General features: G+C 46.7%; 1 protein-coding gene across 5 annotated transcripts in view; it reads left to right on the plus strand.

The window, feature by feature from the left end:
• Positions 1 to 415: 415 nt before the first annotated feature.
• Positions 416 to 26,208, plus strand: part of TOP1MT (DNA topoisomerase I mitochondrial) — a 53,309-nt gene continuing 27,516 nt past the window's right edge. Inside the window, exons 1-8 of one of the 5 annotated variants that reach the window (XM_043538984.1) lie at positions 416 to 521; positions 3,233 to 3,351; positions 5,135 to 5,237; positions 6,484 to 6,557; positions 7,520 to 7,622; positions 12,654 to 12,712; positions 20,163 to 20,270; positions 21,990 to 22,062. In XM_043538984.1, the coding sequence (XP_043394919.1) occupies positions 3,248 to 3,351; positions 5,135 to 5,237; positions 6,484 to 6,557; positions 7,520 to 7,622; positions 12,654 to 12,712; positions 20,163 to 20,270; positions 21,990 to 22,062 (624 nt within the window). In that variant the 5' untranslated portion in view covers positions 416 to 521; positions 3,233 to 3,247. Of the gene's footprint in view, positions 522 to 3,217; positions 3,352 to 5,113; positions 5,238 to 6,483; positions 6,558 to 7,519; positions 7,623 to 12,653; positions 12,713 to 20,162; positions 20,271 to 21,989; positions 22,063 to 26,208 lie in introns of all 5 variants that reach the window. The other 4 variants (XM_043538985.1, XM_043538987.1, XM_037891905.2 and 1 more) reach the window with 4 other exon arrangements.

The following is a 26,208-nucleotide window of genomic DNA, read 5'->3' on the forward strand; positions in this document are numbered from 1 at the left end:
AGGCAATATCTACAGCACTGGAAAATTCCTAAGACCTTATTTATTTCTTGGCTATCTAGTCATAAAAAAGTCACTTTACCACCAGCTTCGTGGAAAAACACAATACTCTCTTATTACAAAACTGGTAAAAATCAAAACCACAGCTCAAGAAACAGATGTAGTAGCACTGACAAAATACTGCACTTACATCTCCCCACCCATGATAACAGTTACTCCATCCACTAGCTAGCCCAGGACTAGTAAAGTTAATATAGGTAAACTGAGGACCCTTTTATATAGGTGAATTTTCCCAGAACCCCGCCAAGGCTTAGACAGCCTCTTTCTGCTGGTTTAACTTTGATTTTAAGACTACATTTCCCAGAATGCTCTCTGGGCTGAGTATCTTCCAATCAGGGATGAATGGGGGCTTTAAATCAAGCTCCTGCAAGGGGGCACTTCCCCTAGAGAGGAAAGCAAGGAAGCTATTCATGAGGGAATCTCTTCTTAACCAATGTTATTTAGCCGGGTGTTACCCCAACCAGGTGAGCTACCGCCAGCAAATATCCAGTAGCATTTAAGATCATACAAGGAAAGGGCTTGCAAAGCATGAGGCTTTTAACAGAAAGAATTGTCTTATTTCCTCCAAAAGTTTGCAAGCCCCTCATTTTCCCTCCCATTTGTTTCTTGAGATGAAAGAGCCAAGTTTCTGTAGGAAAGGGGTTAACTTCCTTCAGAGAAAGGAAGCGACCCAATGTCATTCCATTCACACTTTGGTTGCATTATTTGCATCCAGTATGGACTTGATTTTTTCCAGTCCTGTTCTGCCTAAAGTTCTTAGGGCTTTCATGGGCAGATGGAGTTTGTCAAACTCTCTCTTTCCCTCTAGAGGGGTCTGTTTTCTCAGTGTGCTTTGTTTTATTTTTCTGCCCCTGTCTGGTGTTCACTCACTTCCTGGTTGTCCAGTAATTGATAAAGTGCTGTAATGAATTTGCTGCTAATTCTGCACCTGGGGTTAGTAATACAATAAAAGCATAATCAGTCGTGAATGCCCACTGTGCCCCTTTCTGCAACCTGCTACATTCCTGCTTAGGTGTGAAAGGTGATTTTGTTAAGGGGCAGAACTAGAAGCTGGGGGAGGAGGGGAATCTAGATTTTATTCCCAATTCTGCATAGATTTCCTTTGTGAATTTGAGCACACTTTCAAAGGAGCCTATAATTTTAGTTGCCTCCATTTTTTAGTACTTTACTTTAGAGTCTAAGGCCAGGAGCCTCAGAATTATTTACCCCTTGTTTCAATGGGAGTTACAGAAGGGAATAAATACCTTTGAGGATGTGGCCCTGAAGGCCTGATTTTCAGTGGAAGCTGGAGGTGCTCAGATGTCACTAAGAGCTGTGAGCTGAAGGTAGGGTATGTGTAAGCCCCTTAGTTTTCAGTTTAAATTGATTTTTACAAAAAAAAAAAAGAAATCCTCAGTTTTACAGAAAGTATTACTCGTTTTTTTCTGATTTTCACCCTACTTTTGTGTCATTTGAATATACAAAAAATAACTTGTTTTATTAGCAAAATACAATACATTAGCCTGTGTAGATGCAAAATTGCCTGTTGAAGTAAGGCTATGTATTAGTGGAAGATACGCAGAATAAACAGGCACGCAAGCTCTGAAGTGTGTGCGCATCGGAACATACTGATGAATCTCACGCCCACCACAAACACATTCCAAGCTGTTAGCAGATAACAGTTTAAAGATCTGACACACTAAAATGGAAAGAAAACAAAAATCGGTGTCAGAATATGTTTCAGAACGCAAGGAAGTGTTTGAAAGTTTTAAAAAACAGGAGAAAAGAGTGAAATTGAGTGTATGCTCTGCAAATGGTGTGGCCCAATTATTAAATGTAAATATTTATTGGCTAATAGTTCTAAGTCTACGACAGTAAACTGTTTATTCAAATGCAAAGTTTTATTTAGGGATTAGAGATGTACTGTTTTCTTAAACTCAGAGGTGGCGTTGTGTTTTGAGTTCTGTTTTAGTTCTGCAGCAAACCGCATTAATGTTCTGATGAATGGAATTCAATCTATTAAATACTTTTCCGCCCTGTCCTTCCATCCACCAGAATAAACCCCAATATTTATCCAGACAAATTATTAATAGCTTTTTTTTCCACCTATTTTTACCTGGTTTTTGTTGTTGTAGTAATAAACACTGAAAATTAAGTAAAATAAAAATGGAAAACAAAGGGCCTTAGGTATGTGTAAGGGCCAGATCAGCTGAGTTCCCAACTAGTCACCTGAATAAGAGCCAGATTTGCAAAAGTGCTCAGCACCCAACATGCAGAAAAGCTCTTAGGAAAAGCTGGCCTCAGATGTCTAACGTTAGGCCCCCATGACTGGATACCAGGTTTGAGAATTTGGGGTTAGCCTCTTGGTGCCTCCCTTCCTGCAGTGTTGTGAAGCTCAGTTCATTAACACTAGAAAGGACTTCAAGATCCTCTGATGGCCAGTAGTATAGAATTCCAAGGTGTCTTTATTATAAACCCCGTGTGTCAGTCCATGGGACAATGCTTTTATTCAAGCCCATTGGAACGATCTAGTCTAATGAAATTTCGTGAAGCACTGGAGGTTTCATAGTCTAGTGGATAGAGCACGAAGCTGGAAGATCCGGGTTCTATTCCCATCTCCACCACTGCTCTGCAGTGTGACTTTGGGCAAGTCACTACAGCTTTTTATGCCTCAGTTTCCCCCACCACTCTTTCTTTGTCTTGCCTATATAGATTGCAAACTCAGTGCCTGGCACAATAAGGCCCCGGACCTGGGGCAGGCCTCTGTGGGCTACTATAATGAAAACAATCAATAATTAAAATACCAGTAGCATGTCTAATCTGTTCTCTGTGTCCACTAATTTTATAGCCTGATAAGAAAAACATTAACAGTCCTGTTTGACTGGCAGGCTTTGTTCTGTAGGAACCCGCGCTGTGTGTTGCTGCTTGATATTCTAGATGTGCACAGAGTTTTTCTTTTATTGCTTGGTCCGGTATTTGAGGATAAAAATGCATTTTGTTTGCAGTGCTTCACCGTGTTCCTTGTTGAACTAAATACTGAGCTTGTGTCCCATGCATGGTACCTGACTTAAAGATGCAGTGATGCAAGTTCACCTGGGCGTTGTCTTTGCAACCTTTATGCAGCCAGCCAGCTCTTCTTCTTAACAGCAGTGCTTCTGCTTTATACATTTGGTTTGTGCAGCTCTTTTCTTTGCAGATGTGAATTTGCACCATGATGGATAACGAAGAGTTGGCAGAGGAGAGGGACATTGGGAGCCATCACGAAACTGACCAGACATCATCTTCATCAGTGAAGACTAAGAATGACAGTAACAGGTAGGTGGTTTCCAGCGACAGCAAAAATACACCATAACTTCGTGAAAAATGTGTGCATCGAATTGATGGTGTTAGAGCTATGGACATCAGCTGTCCAACGTCTCATTGGCCCTCTCGACCTTTTTGATGGTGTCGTATGTTCATTTAACTATTATTAATCGTAGGTCTGTGATTTCCAGCGTCACTAGTATAAAATACCCTAGCTCGTGCTACTGTCACCTTCTGCTTAAGAATGTAAATGCTCAAAAAGTAGGAAATGCAAAAAAATTAACATCGAATGTGCCACCTTGACGCTACCCCTTTGTGCATCTGTGCGGTGGTCCTTAATGCTGTGATCATGCATTGTTCCTCACATACAGGTGTTGCCTGGAAAAAGCATTTTCTGGCCATTTGAAAGGTTCTACTAGCATGAGAGAAACCCTGTACTTCATATAGGTAACAGGGATGAGGCTGCTAACATCTTACCAGCCAGTGAAGTGTCTCTGCTGTTATCAACAATATGTAGTATGTAAGGGTCTTTCCAGCAACAAATAGTGTAGAAGGTTGAGAGGGTCACCAGCACAGAAGGATGGTCTGGTGGTTCCAGGACCAGCCTGGGATTCAGAAGGCTCCATTTCCTGCCATGACACAGACTCTTCGTGTGACCTTGGGGAAGTCACTTAGGGTATGTCTTTGTTGCAGCTGCAGCTAAAATTTCCACTCAGCTCGACGTACGTGTGCTAGCTTTGATCGAGCTAGTGTGCTAAAAATAGCAATGTGGTGTGGGTGGCGGGCGGGACTAGCTGCCCCAACTATAATGCCATCCGAGACCCTAGGTATATACTCAGATACTAGCCTGTCCCACCACCCATGCCGCTCTCTGGCTAGCCTGCAATTTTTAGCAGGTATGTGTGTCAGTAACCCATCTGTTAAAATAGAACATAAGAATGGCCATACTGGATCAAACCAATGGTCCCTCCAGCCCAGTCTCATGTCTTCTGACAGTGGCCAATTCCAGGTGCTTCAGGGATAATATTCCCTCCAGAATTCCAGGGGTTTTGTGAGGATTAAAGACTGTGACGGGTTCAGCTACTATGGTAATGGAGCCATCCAAGATGGATAACAAATTTTTCCCCAAGGCGTGTTGCTAAAATGGCTCAGAGAAGCTCTGGTTATTTACTGTTTTCTTGCATTCTGGCTGTGTTGGCCTGGCTGGCATGTCTGAGTTTCACTTCTGCTTTCCAAGAAGATAGAATTCATGCCAGAACTGTTGAAATGAATTCCTTCAAGGGTTGTGACCTCCGAGGTACTACCCTCTCTTGAAATGCTTCTGCGTTTACCAGGAGTGGGGCCTGATCCAAAGGCACCGTGAAGTCAACGGGAGGAGAAGGAGGAAATGCACTCTAGGGCTGGACTCCTGACCGTAGCCTGTGCAAACGCATTGAGCCTGTAGCTTAGCATAGCTTAGAAAAGAACATCGTGGTTTTATTTCAGTTTTTACTATTACATGTAATGCTGTGAGGTTGAACTTGATATTCCTAACAATTGTCATCTTCAGTGTGCTGTAGAAAATAGCCCCAGGTGAGTTTAGCAGCCATCCACATTGATTGCAATAAATAGGGTCATTTCATTTTCTGGGAGGGTATCTAGCTCGCTACAACTTAGGAAGGAGAATAACATGGGGCAAAGGTGCGTTTGGTCTTTGTTAGGAAGCTAGCTGGTCGCCTTAACTACAAGAAACCTAACTGGCTACTTTGATTTGTCCCTTCCCCATCACATGGAGGATTTGTCTTCCTTTTCTAAGGAAAAGGAAGAACGTCTCTGAGCAGAAGGGACAAGAACAAGAGAAGAAACCAAGAGCAGAAGCTCTGAACAGCCAGTGGGAGGAAGCTCAGCGAAAGGACCAGGTAGGAGGGAACTGGCCTTTCAAACAAGAACTGATGCGTGTTTTGTTTTTATGCGAGAAATGGGCAGCCCGAGATCGTGACCGCTTACAGCTTCTCAGCTGTGCTGCACCTTCTGCTCTTTGTTTACTCATCTTTATAAGAGAGGTGATTTCTCCCAAACTATATTTGTTGCCGTTAGACTTAAGCAAGTCACTTAGTCTCTCTGTGCCTCAGTTCCCCATCTGTCATATGGGTGTAACAGCATTGCCGTGCCTCACAGGGGCACTGTGTGGGTGGGGAGTCCAGATAGTTACCTTTGTTCTGTTTGTTTTTTCCCCGACTTAGAACAGGGTAGGGAGCATTAAACGGTGGATTCCAAAAACTCACCCTCCCAGCCATGGGAGGGAGTGCGGCTTATTGGTTAGCGCAGGGAGACTTGGAGATAGGATCTGACTCTGACCCCAGCAGTGTGACTGTGAGAGGGTTATGGGGAGTTTGGTGTCAGCTCCCGTTGACTTCAGTGAGAGTTTTGGATGCACAACGCTTCTGAAAAATGGGCCCTAACCCATTGGTGGGTCAGTTTCCCACTCTGTAAAATGTGGATACACCTTAAACCCAGCGGCGCTGAGGCGTTGCATTGCTTTCTGTAGAGGGCTTTGAGATCCTCAGCATGCGAGCGTTACCCTCCGCTCAGCCTGCTGTGGCCTCCTGGTGCAAATTCATAAATTGTAAGGGCAGAAGGGAGCTCAGTGATCAGCCGGTCTGACCTGTACAGCACGGGCTGTAGGATTTCTCCCAATTAATTCCTGTTTGAATGTGAGCAGATCTTTTAGAGGCACGACGAATCTTGATTAAAAAATTGCTAGTGAGGGAGAATCCACCACAGTCCTTGGTAAGTTGTTCCAGTGGTTAAGTACTTAAAAATGTGTGCCTTATTTCTAGTGTGAATTTGTCTAGCTTCAACTTCTGGAGGTTGGAACTTGGTTTACCTTTGTCTGCCAGATTGAAGAGACCTCTGTTACCACATTTCTGTTCGCCATGTAGATCCGTATAGACTGTGAACGTGTCACCCCTTACCCTTCTCCTTGATGAGCTAAAGAGCTGGAACACCTTGTGTAGTCTGGATGGAGAATAAGGCCATTCTGTTCTGCCTCTTCACAGCATCTCCTTGTGGGACAGGGGCAATGTTTAGCTCTGGACACATTTTGCCCTTCTAACCTGGGTGTTGTACCAAGTTGTTTTCATGCTCTTTTGTTCCAACATGTAGCCCTCTGCGTTAAAAGAGAAGATGAGACCGCCGAGATCCAAGGAGAAGCCGTTGCAAGAAAACGTCATAAGCAGGTAACTTTTTTCTTTTAATTAACTTGTCCCGACCTCCTCTGTGGGCGGGAGATGGAGCACTTAGACCAATAGAATGCTAGATTTGCTCTGAAGCTGCCTCAGCGCTCATCAGTTCTTGCCCTTGTCATATCCTCTCCACCCGCTGCAGTTCCAGTGTCCAAGGCCTAACCCAGCAGTTCTCAAACTGTGGGTCGAGACCCCAAAGTGGGTTGCGACCCCATTTTATTGGGGTCACCAGGTCTGGTGTTAGACTTGCTGGGGCCCGGGGCTGAAGCTGACGCTCGAGGGCTTCGACTTTGGGGCTCGGGCTTGGGCTTTGGCTTTGCCCTTCCCCCGCCCAGAGCAGGTGGGCTCAGGCTTCGGTCCCCCCTCTTGTGGTCATATAGTAAGTTTTATTGTCAGAAAGGGGTTGCAGTGCAATGAAGCTTGAGAACCACTGGGAACCTCTAGCGTTCTCCAACCCTGCAGTTCTTTCCTTGCTTTCTCTTGAGCAGAAGGCTACAAGTTGTGCTGAATTTTACGGTGGATTCCGAGATGTGAATTACTTTTCCACAAGGGGCTAGGATGGAAACGACTTCATTTCTATTTGTGATCTCCGCTGGATTTGAGCCCTCTAGCACTGGGGATGCCGCCAGCTTTTTCCCTCTCATTGTTTGCGTCAAGGAGCGATCTGCTCAGCTTAACAAGCGCTGCCAGATTCAGAAAATGTCTTTGTTTGGCTTATAGGCGAGGTTGTTCTATTAATGAATCTGCAGGTTAGCGATGGGAGGTGGATGCTAGCACAGCTCCAGAGGGTCCTAACCTTTAATCTGGTGGATCAGCAGAAAAGATGACAGATAGTTGGGGAGTTGCCTAGGAGAATAAAAATGTCTCTTTCAATTTCTCTTCTTCATTTATTCAAATGCAAAATGGCCTGCTGGTAAAACCTGCTTTCCCGTCATTCTGTCTCTCTTTTTGCTAAGAAGCTCTCTAAAGCAAGAAGAGGCTGCTGAGAATGAAGCCTCCAGCCAAAAACTGGAAGAAAAGTCCAAAGCTCCAGAGGAGGAGAAGGTCAAGCACAGACAGGTATGTCTCAAAGACTTTGGGAACCCCACGCCTCTTGACATCTCTTCCTGCCCTACATTTCTCTGATTCTAAATGCTGCTCTAGGGAAACCGGCAGTATGAGATTCAGGGGAGAAGAGTGACGTTCCCAGTGCAAAGCTGGCAGCCGCTGGAGGACGTGATGTGTGTACATTGATATAAATATACAGTAAGTCCACAATACACAGCGGAATGAGTATGTTAATGAAGTGTATGGAGTTGTATCACCCGCGCTGGGATCTTGGCAGATCATAGATGCTTGGCAGGGTTAGGCTGAGCCTGGTCCGTACTTGGAGGGAGACCTGCATGGAAAATATAGGAAGTGATATTAGGCGCTAGAGAGGAGAGCACTCTGGGAGGGCTTCCCCTCGCCGTCTCTTGGTTCTTGTCGTGCAGACAGAAAGCAGAAGGCCAGAGTCCAAAGGGCAGGCAATGGGGTGTCTAATCAAGCGAGCAGAGCTATAGCTCTGTACACCAGTAGAGCCTTTTCCCCACTTCCTCCTCCATATCAGGCCTAATTATACCTGTCGTGCAGGCCCCTGCTCCCACCCCTGACAATTTATGGTCATGTTCTGGTTTGGAGTGTTGAGTCTGGGGGCTTCGGTCCCACCTCTTTTGTGTCCCAGGCGAGGGGTAGGGAGTGAGGTTGTGTACTGGCCAAGGCCACCTTTTCTTTGGCTTTTAGTGTTTCTTATACCTCTCCCCCATCCCTCTTGCGCCTCCCAGCTGGTTGCTTGACCTTGTCTTGGGAGAGGAGTTGTACATTCAGATGTCAAACTGCAACCATATCCAGCAACACGTTAGCGCTATTCCTTATCTTTCCTCATTATGCTATAAGCCCTATCTGGCTGTGACAGATGGAACACCCAGTGTCTTTGTTCAGACATGTTAGTAAGGATGTAAGAATATCAAAAGTCAAATGGGCAAACAAAACCCACAATTCTGTCTCAGGCAGGCCTGAATGCTTATATTCCCATCACTAACACACACTACCTTCTGCTAGTACTGCCCCATGGCCCCAGTGTAGTGATCAGTGTTCCCTCTCATTTTTGACAGGCCGTGTGTGCAAAAAATTTCTTCTGTGCAAATTTTTGTGCCCGCGGTGTTTCGCCTTGTGCGCGGGGTTTAGGATCTGGGTACACGCGCACAGCTTAGCGGGAACGGTGGTGATCCTCTTCTGTCATATGGCAGTAGTGGAATGGTGAAGGCAACATGACAGCAGTTGGATCTTAAGGTCTCTGATCCAGTCCAGAGCGGGGGCGGGGGAGCCATTTGAACGGCTGCAACACCTCCAGGATGAGCATAGATTGGGCAGTCGTCAGTGATGTGCCTGACAGTTTGCACTGCGCCACAGAGCGGGTAGTGATAAGAAGAGCTGTGCTGCTGGACGTGCCATCTTGCAACTAATAGCTAAACCTAGGATCCTGACCGCTTGTGCCATGAAACTTTTCCTGTTGCATTAGAGTGCCCTCCAACACCCTACCCGCATTCCAAACTGGGGTAACTCACGTATTGTAAATGTGCCCTGTGCTTGCAAGAGGATGAGCTGTGCGTGGTGAGATAAACGGAGCTGCATCTGGTTCGGGGTGTGGTTCCGAAGCCAATCGGATAAAGGTTTCCTGAGTCTCTGTGTCCAGTGGACACAGTGTGTTCATCTGAAAGCGTGATCACTTGGGGCTTGTCTACCCTTAACATGCTACAGAGGCCCAGTTCAGCGACTGCAGCGTAGATAGTGCCTATGCTGATGTGAGGGGTTCTCCCATCAGCCTAGGTAAGCCACCTCCCCGGGAGGCTGTAGCTAGGTTGACGGAGGAATTCTGTCTACATGGGGACTTAGGTCGGCTTAACAGTGCTGTTCAGGGGGGTGGATTTTTCGCACCCCTGACCAACGTAGTTAAACCAACCTAATCTTTTACTGCAGCCCAGGCCTTGATCACTATTTTTAAGCAGGAGAATCCAGACGCGCTCTGGGTTACGCAAGACCTGACTTATGCAAATTCGCACTTACGGAAAAAGCTCCGTAAGCTAGAAATAGGAGGGTTTTTTTGGTTTGTTTTTGGGGTTTTTTTGCGTAATGGTCGGGTATACGTTTCCGACGTACGCAAAACTCGAATTACGCAGGGCGTTCTGGAACGGAGTGATTGCGTAAGTCGGGGAGTGTCTGTACTAGGCTAATGCAATGTTATGATAATTTGATCTATACAGTGCCACTTGTCAAGTCACCCAGCCTTTGCCTTCCCACCCCGTTTTTCTCCCCCTAGCGGTATGAAGATGGATACTGATAGTGTTAATAGCTACACTCACAATTGCGTTAGTTGCTGCTTGTCGTCAGCACGCTCAACCTTGTACAGAGTACACGGTGGACGGGGCCCCTGCCCTGAGGAGCTGACAGCTACAGCTCTGATCCTGCAGTTGGATCAGTGCTGGGAGAGCCTTGTGCCCATGCAGAGTCCTGTTGATGTCAGTAGGACTTTGTGTGGAGAAGACTGGAGTCTGGTTCGTAATGGTGGTGTTTCCCACGGCAGGGCCTCGGAGGTGCAGCCCATTGCTTCAGAGACATGTGGCGCTGTCAGCTTTCTGGTGTTGCTTTTCATTCCCTTCCTCAGTGCAACCACAGGTTGTGATGTTTGCAGGATTGCCACGGTACGTCAAAATGTCTAAGATCTCTCCTCAGTCAATGTGTTTGACTCACTGTTCGCACCAGGAGCTGGGCTACAGTCTCTGAAGCATGGTAGTTCATTTTCCCCTTATGAACATTCACCGATAACGTTATTGTATCGATGCTGTCATAAATATAAAGGGAAGGCTAATCACCTTTAAATCCCTCCTGGCCAGAGGAAAAAACCCTTTCACCTGTAAAGGGTTAAGAAGCTAAAGATAACCTTGCTGGCACCTGGCCAAAATGACCAATGAGGAGATACTTTCAAAGATACTTTCAAAGCTGGAGGTGGGGTGGAGGGGGGGGGAAACAAAGGGTTCTCTCTGTCTGTGTGTTGCCTTTGCCCAGACCGCAGCAGGAATGCAGGTCAGAACTCCTGTAAAGGGTTAATAAGCAATCTAGTTAGATATGCATCAGATTCTGTTTTGTTTAAATGGCTGATAAAATAAGCTGTGCTGAATGGAATGTATATTCCTGTTTTTGTGTCTTTTTGTAACTTAAGGTATTGCCTAGAGGGATTCTCTGTGTTTTGAATCTGATTACCCTGTAAGGTATTTACCATCCTGATTTTACAGAGGTGATTTTTTTACTTTTTCTTCAATTAAAATTCTTCTTTTAAGAACCTGATTGCTTTTTCCTTGTTCTTAAGATCCAAGGGTTTGGGTCTGTGTTCACCTATGCAAATTGGTTAGGATTTTTATCAAGCCTTCCCCAGGAAAGGGGGTGTAGGGCTTGGGGGGGATTTTGGGGGAAAAGACGTTTCCATGTGAGCTCTTTCCCTGTTATATTTGTTAGGCGCTTGGTGGTGGCAGCAAAAAAGTCCAGGGGCAAAAGGTAAAATAGTTTGTACCTTGGGGAAGTTTTAACCTAAGATGGTAAAAATAAGCTTAGAGGGTTTTCATGCAGGTCCCCACATCTGTACCCTAGAGTTCAGAGTGGGGAAGGAACCTTGACCGATGCATATCTGTGTCAGTTGCAAATATCTGTATGACCATAATGCCTAGGGTACCCAGTCCTGGATCAGGACACCATGGTGTTAGGTGCTGTACAAACACAGGACTAACAGACGGTCCCTGCCCCAAAGAGCAGAGATCTCAGCTGTTCATTCCTCCTGAATTTACCACCATCTGATTGTGATATTACAGACTGAGGAGTGTGAATTCAAGAGTCAGTGTGTTTGTAGGGAATGACTGATCTTGTTTGCCTACAGGTATCTTAACTAATAGGCAGAAATTAAAAATATGGCCAATGAGCAGAGCTGTTTCTAAGCAAAACCATGTTCAGAAACATCAGAGTTTGGCAGCCTGTTCAAGTCTTAAAAGAAAAACGTGGAAGAGTTGAATTTTGTAATTAAAGACTTCACCTTTGGCAGGTGGTGTGTCAACGGGAGTGCTTGCATGACAGTGCCAAGGTGTGTGTTTTGCTATGGCACATTGTGCAGAAATCGGCTTGAGACAAATGAAAGACCAGTTTCTCTCACTGAAATGTTGAATGTGAAAATACAACAAAGCTTCATTTTACCCCAGGGGATAAACATTTAGGGCCACATTCAAGCTGAGCATCATCAAGTTTTTGTATTCAAGGCCCTAGGCTGCTGTGCCCTGGCTTATGTATCTATTTGTCTCCTTTTGCATCTTCCTCCACCTCTACCTCTGTCCTCTCTAGCTCCTGCGTTGACCGTGTCAATCGCTTTTCATAATCTGTTTCCAAGCTCTCACCAAAACCACAGCTCAGTCTCCCAATCCCTGTTCCCCAGGCTATCGCCCTGCTCTCATCCAGATCCCGCCTAGAAGCTCGCTTCATCTCTGTTGCCTACAAGAAGGGTTTGCCTGCCCTTAATGGAATGTCTTAAGATATACGTGGACCATAACTCGGTTGCTACATTTTCGTATTTCTGTAGCCCTGGAATGTAGCTCATTCCATTCTTGATCGTCTGTCCCTCCGACTCGTTGCATCACCTCTGACATTGGATTGTAAGTTCTTTGGGGCAGGGCCCCATGTATTTGTTCTGGAAAGCATCCAGCACACTTCCAAAGTCTGTATTAGCCAAAACAATCTACATTCCAGGCAGAAACTCCCACACACTGCAGGTGCCTCTGCCCTTTTGAAAATCAGGTCATTTATGTAGGCACCTAAATGTGGACTTTTTAGGTCCCTTTGCTTGAAAATGTTGGCCTGCCTGAGAGTTGAATTGGGTAAACTTGGCTACAGGGTGCGGGGAGTATACTGGGTTCTGTGCCCCAGGCTTTAGCTGAGTGGCATCTCTGGTGCTGGGAACATTGTAGCTAATGGTCTCCTTTTCCAGCTCAAAGAATGTGCATTGCTTGGATCCCAAGGTAATAAAATCTCTTTCAGGTGGAGACTGAGCTCATCCCAACCAAAACTCCAGCTTCAGGGCCAGCAAGCGCTCCCAGGTGAGAAATGAATGGTTCGGCATGTGGAGGGGTGGGGAATAGACCATTGCGCAAGTGGACAGGAGAGGCCGTATGTGCAAACACACTAAACTCACGGAGCAACTGTTTGCCACAGATGTCTACACTGCTGCTGGGAGTGCACCGCCCAGCCTGGGTAGTCAGACTCACGCTAGCTCAAGCCGAGCTATCTCGCTAAAAATAGCAATGTGTCGTTATGGCAGTGGCTCGGGCTAGCCACCTGAGCTCAGATCCTCCTGACTTTCCTTGAAGATTTCTTCCAGTGGTATGCAGGGAAATGCTGGTGTAGATCAGACACTGATTTAACCACCACTCAGAGCAGCACTGGATAAAACGGTGGTAAAAATGCGACTCGCTACTAGAGCTTGCACCAGTGGTAACAATGATGGGAGATTTGAGTGGGTGGGGAGGACTCTAGTGGAGACAAAACCTAAGTGTTGATTCCTAGAGGAACATTGAAAGCAACTTACCCTTTGACAATATTCTGGTTTGTAACCTGGGTTTCACTTACCCAGGCTTCTGATGAGACTTAAGCTTTCCATAATCTCTGTATATTATTTCCTTTCCTATGTTTTCTGCACTGGGAGATTTTTCATATTGTTTGTGGCCTCAGATTTACCAGGGAAATGTTGGAACTTTGCTGCTCTGCAATTTTTATACAAATTGCGACTGTACTGAATTGATTTTTTTCCTCCCTATGATAAGAAACTCACTGTGGCATTACTCTGAGCAAAGCAGGGACCTGGCTACTAAATTATCACCTCTCCTTTACCTAGGAAAGCAGGGCTAAGACATCAATTTTCAATGTAATCTTTACATCCAGCTTGGGACCAGATCCAGCACCCACTTTAGTATCCACTTGATTTCAGTGGGCATTTGATCAAGCCCTTAATCCTTTGCTTCAGAGCAGCGAGGAGTAAATATTGAAGGGGACTGTTGATTGATTACACGTACTTAGTAATTACAGTGATGGGCTTTATAGAAAACACTAAGATAAGACAATACGCATCTGAAGTCCAATAGGTTTGTATTTTCTATACATTGCTACATATTGAGGTTGCACCGTGATCTGAAAGGAAGGAGTTAATGTGAACTTGGCTAATTTTCACTTCCCTCATTTTAGGGTCAGTGACTTCTCCAATGCCTCTTGTTGGGAATGAGAGAGCTGGTGGAGGGGGAGTTAAACCCCTAAATGTTTGCAGGGGAGTCAAAATGATTTTCTCTACCCCAGCGTGCTCTTATTTTAAGAGGAGGTTGGGTAATGAGTCAACTCTCAGCCTCTCACGTGTTGATTTACACAGACCCCAGCTCCCTTTAGACTTAATCAGATTTTAGGAATTTGACATATTTTACGGAGTATGTCGGTTACTTGCTTAATGAGTTTAGCTGAAATTGTGTAACTCTTGGGAAAAAATCCAATACATTTCCCCTGTCTTGATCTGCAGAATATGCTGAAGACCATAAGGGAGCAGGGAACTCTGAACCCAGTGGTGGTGCTGAGGGAAAGTCAATTGTGAATAATTTGTTTATATTACCCCAGGGCCGATAGGTTCCAACTGAAATTGAGGCTCTGTTGTGCTTGGCACTGCACGCACATTTAAGAAGAGACGGTCCCTGTCCCAAAGAGCTTATAGTCTAAACAGACACGGCAAGGAAGAATTATCCTCTTTTTACATATGGAGAAATGAGAGCAGAGTGACTTCCCCAAGATCACACAGGAAGTCAGTCACAGAGCAAGAGTTTGAAACCAGCTCTCTTGAGAATCGCAATCCATTTCCTTAACCACCAGCCCATTCCTCTTCTGAGTATTAATCCTAGGTTTTACTTACTACAAGTATTTGTCTCTGTTCTGTCTGTGGTGTGGGGAGAGGCCGGGGGGTGGGAGTGGGGAGGGAAATGATGCGCAATGAATTACATAATATCAGGGTTGGAAGGGACCTCAGGAGGTCATCTAGTCCAACCTCCTGCTCAAAGCAGGACCAATCCCCAACTAAATCATCCCAGCCAGGGCTTTGTCAAGCCTGACCTTAAAAACCTCAAAGGAAGGAGATTCCACCACCTCCCTAGGTAACGCTTTCCAGTGTTTCACCACCCTCCTAGTGAAAAAGTTTTTCCTAATATCCAACCTAAACCTCCCTCACTGCAACTTGAGACCATTGTTCCTTGTTCTGTCATCTGCCACCACTGAGAACAGTCTAGATCATCCCCTTTGGAACCCCCTTTCAGGTAGTTGAAAGCAGCTATCAAATCCCCCCTCATTCTTCTCTTCTGTAGACTAAACATCCCCAGTTCCCTCATCCTCTCCTCATAAGTCATGTGCTCCAGCCCCCTAATAATTTTTCTTGCCCTTCGCTGGACTCTTTCCAATTTCTCCACATCCTTCTTGTAGTGTGGGGCCCAAAACTGGACACAGTACTCCAGATGAGGCTTCGCCAATGCCTAATAGAGGGGAATGATCACGTCCCTTGATCTGCTGGCAATGCTCCTACTTATACATCCCAAAATGCCGTTAGCCTTCTTGGCAACAAGGGCACACTGTTGACTTATATCCAGCTTCTCGTCCACTGTCGCCCCTAGGTCCTTTTCAGCACTGTATCAATGGCCTTTTCCTTCCTGACCACATCAGACATTATTAGCTGGGAGCTTTCAGGGGACACTGAAAGCCCGCCTCTGGAAGCACAGACGTCACTGAAGGATGTCAGTGTGGCTTTGTCTACACTACGCAGCTTTCAGCGACGCACCTGGGTCGCCACAGCCGTGCTGCTAAACGTCGTGCCGTCCAGCCGCTGTTTGTCGCCGCTCCTGCTGACAAAAAACTTCCACCCCCAAGGAGCGGCGTTTGTGTGGTCAGCAGGAGAGCGCTCCTGCCGACAGCGCGCTGTTCACACCGGCATTTGTCGAGGCAAAACTTTTGTCTTGGGGGGGGGGAAACACCTCTGAAAGACAAAAGTTTTGTCGTTCAGTTGCCAGCGTAGACAAAGCCTGTGTGACTCCCAGTGCCTCCCACGCCGTGAACAGCTGTTAAATAGAAAATTAAGCCCTAAGCCCGTGTTCTGGGCTCTTCAGGTCACACTCCCTGCTGCGTTTCTGGAGGAGAAAGAGAGCAGTTACCAATGTGTTGTCATCCTCCCCGCCTCTAGCTTGTCTATACGAGCTAGACCTTGGAGTTGCCAGGACCAGTTCAACAAGTTCTTTGCTGTTATCCTCCCCAAACCCAGCACGCAGGCAGAGTGAAATCCCGAACCAAACTGGGTAGACCTATTGCCTTGGGTGTCAATGTTAACATGTACCAATTGGAACTTTGCTTGCGGTCTCTAAGCATTAGTCAATATACGGAGATAGCAGACACGTGACCGCCTTGCTTCCTTTGCTTGAGAGAATCAAGCGTGTCACTGATGGATTTTGTTATGATCGTCTAATTTGACCCTCTTGCGTAACACAGGCAATAGAGCCTCACCCGGTGATTCCTGTAGGGGGCGGCGTTCTCCTTGTTATGGGACAATATTGAACCCAGTAACTCATGACTAACTCAATTATACCTGCTCATGTGATGCCAGTGAGCCCAATAATGCATATGACCAATTAGAGCATATCTTTTAGTAAGATGCCTAAAATCCCTTGTTCCAGGCAGAAAACATCCAGGCCAATGGGGCTTTTGTTAAAGACCGAGCATTTTCTGTTCTCCCGCAGCACACGATTATGCCAGCGTGAGTAATGTCCAGCAACACTGGCTTTGTCCCTTTGAATAGCCAGCTGTAATTGAAACCCCTTGAGTGGAACTGATCTATTTTCAGAGCTGCTTCTGTATTTGTTTTTCCAAAATTTTGGTGGCATCAGGTAACCTGGCAACACTTCACAACCCCCTTGCACCCAACCCCCTTGCATCCAACCTCCTCGCTTTGGAAAGCAGTTTGTTCCGAGACTGGAATTCTGGCCCGGGATATCTCCGCTTGTGACCCTACTTAATTTGTTTGTGGTTGCTGCAAAGGCTGCTAATATTCAGTGTGGATGTTTGTAAAGCTTTCTCCCTGCCCTCCCTGGTGAGAGTTCAGATTTAACAGATCCCACTAATCTGTATTTGACCTGTATGTGCTCTGGGAATTGATGTCAGAGAGAGAAGTGGCAGTCACTGTATCAAATAAGCAGAGGGGAACCAATCCAAAGGGAAACAGCTCCGCTAAGCACAGTTATAAGCTCTTATCCTGTGTCCTAAGAGAAGCTAAATAATTGCTGGAGGATAATTGCATCTGAAGTTGTGCTTGCATCTCTTTCAATACTGGGGATGAAATTGCATCAAGACTTAAGCAGCAGGGGACGGTTGTCTGCTCTCTGACATTTCAGTGAGGCACGTGCTGCAGGTTAACCTCATGCAAGAACCTTTGGCTCTTTCCAAAGTGACTAGTATTTAATTACTTGGTGCCCAGCCTGACACCTTAAAGAGGCTGATTTCCAGAGGGCAGGAGCTTGGGACATTCCAAAAACCAGACCTCTTAATGTGCCCCCTGCAAATCAGTCATCACTCTTGAAATCTTCTCCCCTGCATGCAGCAGACCCTGTTGGCAGCGGGGATTCTGTGAAACTGCAATGATAAGGAATTTGAATGAAGACACTTTATTGTTTCTCTGCCGATTCCTTTTCTCATACGGTGAAGTCCTGCCGATGATTTTCTGGATGGAGAGCGGACTTTAAGAAGACTGCATTGAGATCCACAGTGCTTCTTGGCATACTGGAGTTAGTGAGGCAGGCAGATGTTGCTTGCTTTTGGGTTTGTAACTTAATTACAGACCGGTTGCTTGCCTTTAGGGCAAGGTTAGAACGAGATCAGCCCTGGGGCATGCTGGGTATATATCTGTAGTGAGATCCCATCGAGAGTTGCTGTAGGCACAGTCAAGCGGGTTAAAGACCCATTGTCCGGATGGTAGCTCCCCAGTGACACCTGCAGGCCAGGAATATGGCATGCTTACTCCTTAAAGCTATATCACATCTTCTTCCCCCCCTGCCCGTTTGGGAGTGACTCCCTTTTTTTGCAGGTACGGTAGTTAACTCTAGTGACTAATGTATCTGATCTAATATTAGACTACAGCCTAGGGACCGAATGGCTCGGCAGCAGTTCTGCAGAAAAGGACCTAGGGGTGACAGTGGACGAGAAGCTGGATATGAGTCAGCAGTGTGCCCTTATTGCCAAGAAGGCCAATGGCATTTTGGGATGTATACGTAGGGGCATTGCCAGCAGATCGAGGGACGTGATCATTCCCTCTATTCGACATTGGTGAGGCCTCATCTGGAGTACTGTGTCCAGTTTTGGGCCCCACACTACAAGAAGGATGTGGATAAATTGGAAAGAGTCCAGCGGAGGGCAACAAAAATGATTAGGGGACTGGAACACATGAGTTATGAGGAGAGGCTGAGGGAACTGGGGATGTTTAGTCTACAGAAGAGAAGAATGAGGGGGGATTTGATAGCTGCTTTCAATTACCTGAAAGGGGGTTCCAAAGAGGATGGATCTAGACTGTTCTCAGTGGTAGAGGAGGACAGGACAAGGCGTAATGGTCTCAAGTTGCAGTGGGGGAGATTTAGGTTGGATATTAGGAAAAACTTTTTCACTATGAGGGTGGTGAAACACTGGAATGCGTTACCTAGGAAGGTGGTGGAATCTCCTTCCCTAGAAGTTTTTAAGGTCAGGCTTGACAAAGCCCTGGCTGGGATGATTTAGTCAGGGATCGGTCCTGCTTTGAGCAGGGGGTTGGACTAGATGACCTCCTGAGGTCCCTTCCAACCCTGATATTCTATGATTCTATGATTAGTCCTAACAAATCTTAAGAGCGGCCAGCTCTAGGTTAACCCTGTTCCCTCCACTTCTAACGTGCTTCCAGTACCAGTTGCAGCAGTGAACCTTCGGAAGCACTCGTTGCTGTAAAGTATCCCCACTCCCGCCCCAGGTGGGTAAATCAAAGCCGAGCAGGGGATTCATCTACATGACTTCCATTGAAATTAACGGGCGTTGCGTGGCTCACTCCCCTGGAAAGCCACACGCCCGGAGCTGTGGGGTTAGAAGGCCAGATGGCAGTGCGATGGCCCCGTCACGTTTCGGAGGAGCTGATCTGGTGTCATTCTGTGCACACCAAAAGAATGTTGATCTGTTGCTGCTTGGCCAGCTGCCCAGACCTGTGGGCCTGGATGAGTCTGTTTCCTGTCACAGGCCCTGTGTCCTACACCATCAGGTTCTCTTGTTTTGAGGGGCTGGATCAGAGTTTGGGGGGTGAGCTGGGTCCTGAGTTTACGGCCCTTGGGTCTATCCCATTGCTGGGAGCCTCGCTGTTGATACGCCCCAACGAGCTGGATCAGCAGACTGCTGCTGCAGCCCCTCGCTGGTTTTAAGCTGGTCCTTCAGTCTCCCGAGATTCCAACGGGCCCATCTCCCTTCCCATCTGTGATCACTCTGCATCCTTGGGGCAAGTGCAGCGATAGGCTCTAGGGCAAAGCAGTCTTAGGAAAGCATTTGAGTCTATTTACCTGCCTCTAATGTAATGAGCACAGCTTTAAAAAATCACCAGCCTGCAAGCCAGAATGAAAAATAACTGCTCCCCAGCTCCCACAAACTCACTCCCGGCGGTTTCCGGAATAAGCCAGCAGTGCAAGCTTTACTAGCTGCTGTATTTAATTACAACATATTGTCAATCAACTTGACAGTGATTACACTTAATCTCTCTTGCTTCTGTTACACCTCTTTATCTTTCCTGGCTTCACTCCTTTCTTTTGCGTTGTGGATAACGGTGCATCTTTCCTGCACTGTCTCGAGCGTCTGTCTCATCTCCTCTTTCTCTCTGTGTCTACACCCTCCATCTCTCATGCCATGGTGATCTAATAGATGAGCACTGGACTGGGACTCAGGAGAACTGGACTCTGTTCCTGGGTCTGCCACTGATTTTCTGAGTGACCTTGGGCAAGTCACTTCCCCTCTCTGTGCCTGTTTTCTCGCCAGCCCTTTGTCTATTTAGACTGTGAGCTCTTAGGGCAGGGACTGCCTCTTACTAGTGTGAATACAGTACCGAGCACTGCGGGGCCCCGGTCTCAGCTGGGTTTCTAGCCAATGCCATCATACAAGTAAATTATATTTCTCTTTTCTAATTGCACACATCAGTCTGTCCCACCCCCACTTCCCTCTGTAGCTGCCGTAAGCAAATCCATTCTCATAAGGTGAGATTCAGCAGTGCAGGTATGCAGTTTTTGTCTAGCCCTTTAAAAGCAGAGACACAGGTAGTGGGTCTGCACCAGCGCTGAAGCTGCAGTGTGAAGCCGTGAGATTGTGGCATATAGTCTCTTGCTGCGTTGAAAAGGGGTTAGCCCTCCGCTTGTTGCTTTGGCAAGGGATCAGTTTATAACGCATCCTGACTGAGATTCAAATTGGCCACGCCGACTCTCTTTGTTTCAGAGTCCTAGAGTCGGCTGCCGACAGTCCGGACTGCAACAGCCAGGAAGCTTCTCATCCGGGGGAGCAGGAGGGTGAAGAGGGCCAGCCCAGGGAGGGGAGCACTGAAAGGTTTATACGCTGCAGGTTTTGTAGCATTTGGAGCAGCATGTTAATTTTCATGGAGGGCATTGTCTTGCCCTTGCTCTCAATTTGCATCAGGGTTGTCTTGCAACCTCAGCTGGCTACAGAGATAGGAGGATTTTACGTGAGTCTTGGGTTTAAGATTCATACCCCGTCATTTCAACTCCTATTAGAAGTGTGGGGGAGGAATCGGTGTTCTTCAGACATCTCTAATCCAGGTGACCAGTGCTTGGTCCCAGCCACATCCGCCCCTGCACCCGCAGCTTGGTTCCACGTCTCGCTGGTCCACTTTGTAGCAGTGCGACAGCCTCGTTGAAATGGCTGGAAAGGCCCAGGATGGTCCCTGTGTGGACGAAGCCACCTGCATGTCTTTCTCAGTGAGCTTGTAGCGTCAGGGTGGAAGCAGAGGCCTGGGCTGCAGTGGGGAAGCTTGGGTTGCTGCTGTAGTGTTTGAGTGGAGAAACCAGAGGACTGTGGTCTCCAAGCGGACCCTGTCTGCTTTGCACCAGCTTGCAGAACCTCTTACTGAGGTTCTCGCTGCACTTCTCCCCACACCCGTTCCTCTACCCACTCCCTGCTCATGGCCGCACGCAGCCCAGAGACCATCTCACCAACTTCTTCCTAGCCCTGGCCGAGGTGGCCGTGAGGCAGTTCAGGACGATGCTAGATGGGAGATTCTCTGACTGTGGGGCCTCTTTCTAGTCTCTGGTCCCCGGGCAGAGTTCCCTCGGGCAGCGTCCAGTGACTCCTTCTCGGAGCTGTGGGCACTGTCTGGGATTCTCTGCTCGGTGTCACCACCTGAATCCCTTGTTTTCATCCTGTGACCTGCACCCCTGTCCCTTTGGTTCATGTTTTTGTCCTCCGCACTCGGTTGCTGTCTGGGTTCTGTGGCTCCTCCCTCACCTGATGGGGGCGGAGTCTCCATCACTTTGATGGGCTCTGCTCACCGATCCCAGTCATCAGATAGGTTGCCCGTCACCCCCTTTGAAGCACCGGAAGCAAAGCTCCATGGAAGGGGAGGGCAGCTGGCACCCAGATCATGGCCCCGCCTGTGCCCTGCCCAACCCCCACTCGGCCTCTTCCCCGAGGCCATGCCCTCACTCTGCCCCACCCTCACCCCGCCACTTCCCCGTCCGCCGCTTGTTTCTCTCTGCCCCCTCCGCCCCGTTGCTCGCCTAAGGCAGGAAAAAGTGATGGGGCCATGGCGCCACATTCCGCCCCTGCACCCCCGTTCCGGGAAGGGGGCAGGGAGAAGCAGGGTGGGCCTTGGGGGAAGAGATAGGGTTGCCATTTTGGGTTGGACGTATTCTTGGAGGTTTCATCACCTGACATAATCTTTAATTGAAGATTAACCTTCAATTCCTGGAGACTCCAGGACAAGCCTGGAGGGTTGGCAACCCGAGGAAGAGGCGGAGATGAGCGAGTGGGGTCTTGGGGAGGGGGCAGGAAGAGACGGAGCGGGGTTGGGGCCACGGTTCAGGCACTGGTGGGCCTCCCCACTTCTAGGTTGCTGCTGGCGCTCCCCAAACGGAGGACTCCCGCGCTGTCTGGGAGCATGTTCAAAGGCCCAGCTAAATAGGGCCGGTCATCACATAGGCTGGTGTGTTTAAAGGGAATGTGGTGGTTGTCTGAGGAGAGCTAGGCAGGATCTGGCGCTGATCCTTGTCGTGCACATTGATAAGTAATAAAAGGTGCTGTTTGTTCTAGACCAGAGCACGCCCCGAAGAAAGTGAGAACTGGCCCTGAAGGGAAACTCCTGGTGACCGACGACAGAGACCTGGTAAGAAGCATCCTGAAGTACCTGGAGCTGCTGTAGCCTCTGTAAATGATTCAGTGTTTAAATGGTTGTGAGAGGAGATGCCTGGGCACTTCAGTTTCTAAGAGTTACGTGTTCCTGGAAGGCGAACTCGTTATAAGGCAGTTATGGCCTATCCAGCAAGTCTTGAGGGATTGGAAAAAATGGGCCAGACTTTCAGCTGGTATAAATCCATGTAGTTCTACTGTTATCGGTGAAGCTGTGCTGATCTACCTTAGCTCCGGAGCGAGCCTGGTATTGGTGCAGTCCCCTTTGACTCTCACCATAGATTCAAGGACTTGAAGGGACCATCTAGTCTGAACTCCTGCACATCGCAGACCACAGAACCTCACCTGCCCACCTCTGTAATAGGCCTATAACCTCTGACTGAGTTACTGACACCCTCAATTCTTGGTTTAAAGACTTCGTTACAGAGAATCTGCCAGTCACTCTATTTCAAACCAGCAAGTGGCCCGTGCCCTGTCCCCTTTCTCAGCCTCTCCACTGACTTCCTTCTGTGTATCACACAACTTCTTGCCCTCATCGCCAAGGCCAAATGTAATCCCATCCCTTTCTGCTTACCTAGCTTAGTTTCTAACCACTTCATCTGCCACTGATGCCACCCTGCCTGCCCCATTCATCCATTTCTCCCACAAGCATCTCTGTCTCATTTTTCATGCCACCCCTGTGCCTGGGACCCCCAGGCCATTCTGCTGTGACACCCACAATGAGCGAGTCAGTTACTCGGAATCATGGAAATGTAGGGTTGGAAAGGACCTCCAGAGGTCATCTAGTCTGGCCCCCTGTGCTGAGGCAGAACCAACTATAAATAGACCATCACTGATGGGTGTTTGTCCAACTTGTTCTTACAAACCTCAAGTGATGGGGATTCCGCAGCCGCCCTTGGAAACCTAGTCCAGAGCTTAACTCCCTTTATAGTTCAAAAGTTTTTCCTAATATCTAACCTAAACCTCCCTTGCTGCAGATTAAGCCTGTTAACTTCTTGTTCTGTCTGCTGTGGTCATGGAGAACAATTGATCCCTATCCTCCTTTTAACAGCCCTTAACATATTTGAAGACTGTTATCAGGTGCCCCCTTCATCTTCTTTTCTCAAGCCTAAACATACCCAGTTTTGTTCAGCTTTTCTCATTGGTCAGATTTTTCTAAACCTTTTTATCATTCTTGTTGCTGTCCTGTGGACTCTCTCCAGTTTTTCCATATTCTCAAAATGTGGCACCCAGAACTGGGCACAGTACTCCAGCTGGGGCCTCACCAGTGCCGAGTATAGTAGGACAATGACCACCCACGTCTTAACATATGACACTCCTGTTAATACCATTGCATCACATTATTGACTCCTATCCAGTTTGTGAGCCACTATAACTCCTAAATCCTGTTCAGCAATACTGCCACCTAGCCAGTTATTCCCTATTTTGTAGTTGTGCGTTTGATTTTTCCTTTTGAAGTGCAGTAGTTTGCACTTGTCTTTATTATTTCATCTTGTTGATTTCAGACCGATTCTCCAATTTGTCAAGGTTGTTTTGAATCCTGATCTTATCCTCCAAAGTGCTTGCAACCCCTCCCAGTTTTGTGTCATCGACAAATTTTATAAGCACACTCTCCACGCCGTTATCCAAGTCATTAATAAATATATTGAATAATACCAGACCTAGGACTGACCCCTGCAGGACTCCACTGGATACACGCCCCCAGTTTGACAGTGAACCATTGATAACTATGCTATGAGTACGGTCTTTCAACCAGTTGTACGCCCACTTTGTAGTAATTTCATCTAGACCACATTTCCATATTTTGATTGAGACTGTCTTGTGGGACTGTGTCAAAGGCCTTACTAAAAATCAAGCTATATCATGTCTACAGATTCTCCCCATCCACTAGGCCAGTAACCCTAACTAAAAAGGAAATTAGGTGAGTTTGGCATGATTTGTTCTTGATAAATCCATGTTGGCTATTACTTATCTCCCTACTATCTTCTAGATGCCTACAAATTGATTGTTTAGTTATTTATTCCAGTGTCTTTCTGGGCATTAAAGTTAAGCTGACTGGTCTATAATTCCCCAGATTCTCTTTGTGCCCCTTTTGAAAGATGGGTACTAGGTTTGCCCTTCTCCAGACCCCTGTCCTACATAAGTTCTCAAAGATAATTGCTAATGGTTCTGAGATTGTTTCAGCTAGTTCCTTAAGTACCTTAGGGTGCATTTCATCAGGCCCGGCTGACTTGAATACATCTATTTAAATATTTTTAACCTGTTCTTTCCCTATTTTGGCTTGCATTCCTTCCCTCTTCTTAATATTAATTGTGTTAAGTATTTGGTCACAATTTGCCTTTTTAGCAAAGACTGATGCAAAATAGGCATTAAACACCTCAGCCTTCTTGATGTCATCCATTATTAGCTCTCCCTCCCTGCTAAGTAGAGGGACCTACACTTCCCTTCATCTTTCTCTTGCTCCTAATGTGTTTAAAGAACCTCTTCTTCTTGCCTTTTACATCCCTTGTTCTGTGTAACTCATTGTGTGCCTCAGCCTATATGCTTGTGCTATTCTTTTGTACTCCTCCTTAGCAATTTGTCCAGGTGTCCACTTTTTGTAGGATTCCTTTTAGATTTTGCAGGTCATTAAAGAGTTCCTGATGAAGCCACATGGGCCTCTTACTATTCTTCCTTTTTCTTTCGCAGCAGAATAGTTTGCTGTTGCACCTTTACTATTGTCTATGGGAAACTGCCAGCTTTTCTGAACTTCTTTTTCCCTTACATTTTCTACCCAGGGGGTTACTAGTTATTTGAGTTTAAGTCTGCTTTTTTGAAATCCGTTGTCCTTATAACGCTCCTCTCACTTCTTCCTTCCCTAAGAAGCATGAAATTTATCATTTCATGAGCACTGTCACCTAAATTGCCTTTAACCTTCAGAATTACAACCAGTTCCTCCCTCTTAGTCGAATCCAGTCTAAAATGGTTGCCCACTGGTTGCTTCTTCCACTTTCCAAAACAAAAAGTTGTCCTCAGTACCTTCCAAGAACTTACGGGACATTTTATGTTTTGCCATATTATATTCCCATAGATCTCTCTGTCTTTGAAGTCCCCCGTTACTAACAGCTCCTGTGTCTTGAATATTTCTGTTTGTTCTAGAAAGGCCTCAGAATCATAGGACTGGAGGGGACCTCGAGAAGTTGTCTAGTCCAGTCTCCTGCACTCATGGTAGGACTAAGTATTATCTAGACCATCCCTCTTCCTGACTTGGTGGTCTACTATGACATCGTGTCTCGTGTTTTCCCCCTTTTTGGCTTCGCCCAGCGATTTTCATCTGCTCTGCCTCTCACCTGTTTATGGACCTCAAAACGAGTATCTATTCTTCATGTCTAATGCAACATCTCCTCCCTTTTTTCCCTGCCTGACAAGCTATACGCCTCTATGGTCCTTGCAAATAATGACACAACTGATTTGCCACTCTGACGATATTTATTCTGAATAATCAGTCACAGGTTCTTTCCCAAAACGGGCTCCACACAAGTTTCCCTTAGAAACTCGTCTCTGTCTCCCTGGGATTGAAGTGACTGGCAGTAGATAGTGTAGATTCCACTGTAACCTTACAAAGAAAATGAATAATTGTAATACCCGTAATCATTAAACAGCTTAAACCTATCCAAATAGACAGCCCATGCACCCATTAGGGCCAGGCTAATAGATGCATTTTGTACTTACGCTCTAAAAGATTAGAAGAATTCAGGGATGAAGAATTAGTGAGTGGAGAACCTCAGAAGGTCACAGATCAGTTGACACCCAGTGCAGAGCCAAAGAGATTCTGAGAAAATGGAAATACTTGGTGGTATCTTATACCGCACATTATGCAGATGTCAGGGATGTATATCCATATTTGTTTTGGTACCCCAATTACCATAAGGTCGGTGCCTGCTCCCGTTCCATCTGTGACATTCTGGGTGTCCATAATTAACCATAATCATTAATATTAACAAACCACGTCAATACTGCCTCAATCTTTCTTAATTCTTATGTGTCAGTGCAGTCTAATTGCCTAGGAACCTAACTGCAACCCCCCAAAACCCTCCCATTTTACAGAATCTTGCAGTGGTCCCTCACAAGAATATAGGAACGG

The sequence above is a fragment of the Chelonia mydas genome, chromosome 2 (genome assembly GCF_015237465.2).
Source record: "Chelonia mydas isolate rCheMyd1 chromosome 2, rCheMyd1.pri.v2, whole genome shotgun sequence".
Lineage (NCBI taxonomy): Eukaryota > Metazoa > Chordata > Testudines > Cheloniidae > Chelonia > Chelonia mydas.